This window comes from Rhineura floridana, chromosome 6, assembly GCF_030035675.1.
Source record: "Rhineura floridana isolate rRhiFlo1 chromosome 6, rRhiFlo1.hap2, whole genome shotgun sequence".
Lineage (NCBI taxonomy): Eukaryota > Metazoa > Chordata > Lepidosauria > Squamata > Rhineuridae > Rhineura > Rhineura floridana.
The window spans coordinates 115,178,998-115,185,543 of record NC_084485.1 but is presented as its reverse complement, the minus strand read 5'-3'; the positions used below and the strand labels follow the sequence as shown (position 1 = coordinate 115,185,543).

Here is a 6,546-nt window from a genome sequence, read left to right as displayed (position 1 = left end):
TTCTTTCTTTCTTTCTTTCTTTCTTTCTTTCTTTCTTTCTTTGCATTCTGATTTCTGCCCCGACCATATGGACACTTGTCTGATCGAAGTCTCTGCTGGCATGCTGGCACAGCAAGTCACATAAAGTGAGAATTCCCCTTCATAGACTTTAATCTGCCCTTCTCTGATACCTTTCATTTCCGTGTAATGGGCTCTGCTCACTTACATGGTATCTGACCCAGCTCTGGAAATGTAGGAACAGGTAGAATGCTGCACTATGAACAGTGTCACCCCAACCAATAAGAGAATGATATTAATATTAATGAGCTGCTGTTCATTTATGCAGGTAAATACTGCAGCTGTGGGAAACTTTTCCTGAGAAGAACAGCTCTCCTGTTGCAATGCAAATAGCCAAAAAAGGCTTTTTTGTGTGCCAAGTAAAAGGTGCTCTCTCTCTCTCTCTCTCTCCAGTGCAATCTGATTTTCATTGTGGAATGGTTTATGTATCCTCACTTTGATATGTCGAGAATGTATTAGACTGAACCATTTGATAATTTGATAAATAAAATGATGGCACACTGACCACAGATGAGCTAGATCAGCAAAAGACTGACATTTTCCACAAACATCTGTAATTGGAAGCTTAAGAGATGGGAGAAGAGAGGGAAAATTACAAAATGGACACACAGCATGGAGTCAGAGCACTAGTTTTCCAGAACTGGTTGCAGTTTTGAAAGGATCTATATTTAGCTTCATAGTTTGTTTTCCCTATAACAGCTAAGGGCCCTGGGATGGGATATGCCTTTTCATTTAAATCAAGATGCATTTATGAAAATCTGAAAACTAAATTGCATCGCTTACCTAAATTCTTAGGAAGCTAAATATCTTAGACAGTACAGGAATCAGTTCAGTGAATAAATACAGGTATTAAACTATGTCTAAAGTAATCCTAGGTGGTCAAATTTATATCCCAAATTAGCTATGGAAAGTTATCTTCTGGCTAGAAATGTGTTAATTATTTTTGACAGAAAATGTTTTTGAGCAATTTCCTCCCTCTTGGCAAGCTCTTGTTGTAAATCACAAAGTTAGACTTTGTTTGCAGAACTCAGTAAAAATGTTCGGCTTCAGTGCTTCAAATTTTGATCTTGCTACCTATGACCCCAGCTTATGTATATTTGTTTCTACATGTTCATCTCAGTTCACATGGTCCATGGTCCTCTAGAGTGGCCTCTTTGCTATTACCTGTCTTATTTCATTGAAAAAAGCCTGCCACCTGTCTTAAAGCAGGGGTAGGTAATCTGTGGCCCACAGGCCAGATCCAGCCCACTAAACTATAGGAAGTGCCCCCCCCCAGCAGCTTTATCTCCCCATGTGATCGGGAGATAAAGTACTCTGTCTGCGCTTTAGATATGATCTCCAAAGAGCAGGCAGAGGCATCTTTTATCTCCAATCTTAGCGCTAAGCACCACAGCGTTAAAAGCAGATATAACATCTCTCTGCTTGGATGGCCTTATAGGCCCCTTCCAACTCTACTGTTCTATTATTCTATGCTCTTTAAGAGTAAAAGGCAGCATTCCCGTCACCTCCCACCACAGGCTGCTTTTGAAGTGACTAGTGTGCCCTCAGACTTAGACTCTTTGAAGAATGAAGTATTACTGCAGGCTGCTCCTAACATGCCAATTTTACACATAGAGATCCACATTCCATAAAGATGTTATGTGATAATGGCTGCATATGTAGATCTGGAAAAAAGCTAGATGTGTGTTTGTACCTCCAGATGTCTGTTTACATGAGATGTATCCTTGATCAGCTGCTGTTTTCATATTATGCTATATGCAAGGGCACTTAATGGGCATGCCTAATTACAGAGATAGGTTTTTTCATATTTGCATTATGTGCCTATAAACTATAGACTATAATTAATCACAGTACAAAACCAATTATTTTTATTGTGAATACACACCTTAACAATATGTGAAAATGTTTCCTACATGTATATTTATTCTTTATTTATTATGCATAATGCAGGGATATGGAAGAACAGCACACACAGCCTTTTTGGGGGCGGGCGGGGGCGGGACATTCCTACTGCCAAAAAAGACAAGGTGTGAAATAAACAGAAAAACAGTGTGCCTCTCTGGCAGTGGGGACTGCTTGAATTGCAAATGTCAAAACCACAGTTTCACACGAGGGTCTCCTCAAGCACTCCTCTGTCTTCGGATCACAGTCATTATAAAATAAGTTGTTCACAATAATTTATGCTCTCCTGAATAGAACAATGGTTGGTCACATGGCTAGTTAGTTCTTGAGGCAAATCTATCTGGTACCTTCAGCAGTCCCAGTCTAGTCAGAACGGTCTTCTCTAGGTCCAAAAACTCTACATAATCTTGATTTGTCTGTTCTTCTATAATTTCTCTTGACCGCTGGCCACCAACCACTTTCTGCAAGGAAGGAGGAAAAAAATCATAAACATATTTTTTAAGTCAGAGAAAAAAAATTAATGCTCAAAGTCTTGAAACACAATGTCCTATGTACGTTCTTTACTTAAGTGTTCATATTCTGGAAGAGAACTGTGCTTCTAAAACATCCACAACACTTTACCACCAAAGCAGCTTAGTACTCAAGCATACTCTAGTGTACATGCTATCCTTCACTGAGTTTGCTAACTCAGATATGGCACCAGTAAAGACTGGTCCATTACGTCAAATGGGGCACTGCCTCACTAACCTTCAGGCTGGCCTCAGCCAGCCTCCACCTGCCTGCCTTCTTACAACCAGTCCAGGTGGCAACACTGCCTGAGGCACCTTCCTCTTCCTTAGTCCCTGTGTTCTGCAAGTGTAGTTACATAAATTGCTGGGGGCAGGAGAGAGAGGGGAGGTGGGGATTTGGTTTGCTATTGGTAACGACATAAGAGGGTTTTATTCATTTGTTTAACTTTTTTTTAATTTTTCAGCGTCAGGCTCCTTTCAATATGTGTCGGGGTAGGAGTAGCTGGGGGCCTGCCATTGAGGTAATACTGGGCAGGGGAAGTAATAGCAGTGAGAGGCAGAGTGGCCATCACAGGGGAAGGAATACAAGACATCTTCGTGCTTGCATCCCTTCTGGCCCCCGTTCCAACCCTTGGGACACTGGTAGCTATGCTGGGAACTCCCTGGATCTTACTGTTCTGCTGATGAATGCAAGGTCAGTGACTAATAAAACCACTTTAATTCAGGATTTAATCCTGGATGAATGCACTGACCCTACATTAGACTCTAAGCCCTCAGTTGCTCATGGTGACATGTTTGCGAGGCACTTTGCAGACAAAATTGCTAGTATTCGGACTGACTTGGACTCCTCACTAACTACAGTTGTGCCAGATGTCCCTGAGGCTTCCTCTGGTCATTTTTCTATGGATACATTTCAGCTTGTAAAGCCTGAGGATGTGGGCAGGATTCTAGGAGAATCAAGGGCCACTACTTGTTCTCTTGACCCTTGCCCATCCTGGTTTATCAAATCTGCCAGAGGGGGAGTGGTTGACTGGTAGGCATATTTAATTAACACCTCCCTAAGGGAAAGTTCTATGCCAACATTGTTGAAGGAGGCTGTGATAAGACCTTTGTTTAAAAAAAGCCTTCATTAGACCCTGCAGATCTTAACAACTTCTGCCCAGTCTCTAATCTCCCTTTTCTGGGCAAAGTGATTGAGAGAGTAGTGGCTGCTCAGCTCTAAGTTTTCCTGGATGAATCGGAATATCTAGACACTTTTCAATCAGGCTTCAGGCCTGGTCATGGGACAGAGACTGCCTTGGTCACCTTGCTTGATGACCTACGCCGGGCATCAGACAGGGGGAGTGCATCCCTGTTGGTGCTGCTGGACCTCTCAGCTGCCTTCGATACGATCGACCATGGTATTCTTCTGGACCGTCTAGCTGGGATGGGATTCGGAGGCACTGTTTTATGGTGGCTCCAGTCCTACCTGATGGACAGGACCCAGAAAGTGGTGCTGGGAGACTACTGCTTGTCCACCTGGCCATTGGCCTATGAGGTACTACAGGGTTCAATTCTGCCTCCCATGCTCTTTAACATTTATATGAAACCGCTGGGAGAGGTCATCTGGAGACTTGGAGTACAATGTCATCAATATGCTGATGACACTCAGCTCTATCTCTCCCTACCACCTGACTGCAGGGAGGGAGTGCTCATCCTAAACCGGGGCCTGGAGGCTGTGAAGGGCTGGATGTGGGCTAACAAACTGAAACTTAATCCAGACAAGAGGGAAGTGTTGCTGGTCAAGAGGAAAACTGTGCCAGGGATAGGGTTGCAACCTATTCTGGATGGGGTGCACTCCCTTTGAAGGAGCAGGTCTGCAGTTTGGGAGTCTTCCTGGATCCTGCCCTGCTGCTGGAATATCAGGTGGCTGTGATAGCCAGGAGTGCTTTTGGCCAACTCAAACTGGTCTACCAGCTGAGTCCATTCCTGGAGGCAGTTGACTTGGCCACAGTGACACATGCATTGGTGACATCGAGGCTTGATTACTGTAATGCACTCTATGTGGGGCTGCCTTTGAAAAAGGTTCAGAAACTACAGTTGGTTGAAAATGCAGCAGCCAGAATGTTAACTTGAGCACGGTGCAGGGAGCATATCACCCCTGTGCTTTATCGACTCCACTGGCTCCCAATGTGTTTCCGGGCCCAATTCAAAGTGCTGGTTCTGACCTTTAAAGTCCTAAATAGCCTTGGACCAATGTACCTGAGGGACCACTTACACCTATATGTACCTGCCTGGGATTTAAGATCACCTGCCTCTGGTTTCCTCTGCGTGCCTGAAATAAAATATGTTAGGCTGACAGGCACATGGGAGAGAGCCTTTTCAGCAGTGGCTCCCAAGCTTTCGAATACCCTACCCCAAGAAGTCCGCTCTGCTCCCTCCCTGATGGTTTTCTGGAGACTTCTGAAAACAATCTTGTTCTGGAGAGCCTTTGGGAGGGACTGAAGGTAGAGCCTGACACTGATTTTATGCCTTGTATCTACTTTTTACCTCAATAGTCCCTTCAGTACCACTCCCTATATATGCATATATGCGTATATGTGTGTATATATGTATATATATTATGTATTTTAATTTATTTTAACGTTTTTGTGATTTTTATTGTGTAGAATTTTATTATGTACGGACTCAATTTTATTGTAAGCCACCCTGAGCGCTCTGTTATAGGGTGGAAGGGCGGGATAGAAATATTTTAAAAAAGATTCAGACACAATGCAAAGCCATTGTTTGTTTTAGTACTGAAACCATGTTTTGTGGGGATGGCTAACTATTATCTGAAGCTGGCTTGTAAAGCACAGTTCAAGCCAACTATGGTTTGCTGTTATGCCTGAATTCACATGCCATTGATAAACCACAGTTAGGGCAACTGTTTCACCTCAAGAATGGGCTGAACCATGGAACTGGGTGTGAGCTTATGAAGCTGAGTCCTGAGCAGCTGAATGGGAAAGCAGACAAATCTAGTGCATTTAGATTAGCTTTCCTCAACCGCAGTCCCCAAATGTTGTTGGGCTACAATCCCCATCATTCCCAGCAAGCATAGACAATGGTCAAGGGTGATGGCAGTTGTAGTCTAACAACATCTGGGGACCCAAAGTTGGAGAAGGTGATCTAGATGCTCCAACCATAGTATGGGCTCTTAACTGTGGTTAGCACAAATCATGGTATTGTGTAACATCTGAACACATCTGGATAGGAAAGCATAGCAAGCACAGGAAAAAAGGGGGAGACCTAGCCTTCCATAAAATATAATGATTAAACTTTGCTGCCCTACGTTTGTAAATTAAAAGAATGGAAATTAAAAAGTATATTTGACCAATAGGCACATTTTTCAAAACTGTAGCAGTCCTGGTTTTTTTGTCATTTGAGAGGATCTTACTGTTTTCTTCATCAGTTTTTCCTGCTCCAATGCCATTCTTTCTTGATCTCTGAATTCTCGCCGCTGCTCAGAAAACTCCAGGTGTTTGACTTCTCGCTCAAAGTAATGAAGAACACTAGAACGCTGATATTCATTTTTAAGTTATGACAGGTATTTTAAATATCCATTAACAAAAACACAGTTGCCCCATTCCAACTGTGAGACAGATGAGGGAGAGAGAACCATGCACACCTCCCAGTCTGAGCTAAACATCTCTTGCTAAATGTAGTTCTTCCCCAAATCCAGCTGCCACAAATTTAGTGATAGCATCACTATCAGTTGTTCAAGAGGTAGACTGTGGCTACATCCACACTATACATCTTAAGTGTTATAATACCACTTTAAACAGTGGTGGCTTCACCCAAAGAATCCTGGAAACTGTCATTCGTTAAGGTTCCTGAGAGTTGTTAGGAGATCCCTATTCTCCTCATACAGCTACAGTTTCCAGAGTGGTTTAACAACAAATCCCTCTTCCTAGGAAACTCTGGGAATTGTAGCTTTGAGAGAGGAATAGGGGTCTCTTAACAACCTTCAGGACCCATAACAATGACAGTTCCCAGGATCCTTTTGGGGAAGCCATGACTATTTAAAGTTATATGATACTGATTTAAATGTATGGTATGG

The 6,546-nt window shown here is 42.9% G+C and overlaps 1 protein-coding gene across 5 annotated transcripts in view; it reads right to left on the bottom strand.

Annotated features, from left to right (window-relative positions):
- Positions 1 to 1,943: 1,943 nt before the first annotated feature.
- Positions 1,944 to 6,546, bottom strand: part of DNAI3 (dynein axonemal intermediate chain 3) — a 63,758-nt gene continuing 59,155 nt past the window's right edge. For all 5 annotated transcript variants that reach the window (XM_061633520.1, XM_061633525.1, XM_061633521.1 and 2 more), the window contains 2 exons: positions 5,884 to 6,006; positions 1,944 to 2,420 (listed from right to left, as the gene is read on the bottom strand). In XM_061633520.1, the coding sequence (XP_061489504.1) occupies positions 2,274 to 2,420; positions 5,884 to 6,006 (270 nt within the window). In that variant the 3' untranslated portion in view covers positions 1,944 to 2,273. The remainder of the gene's footprint in view (positions 2,421 to 5,883; positions 6,007 to 6,546) is intronic.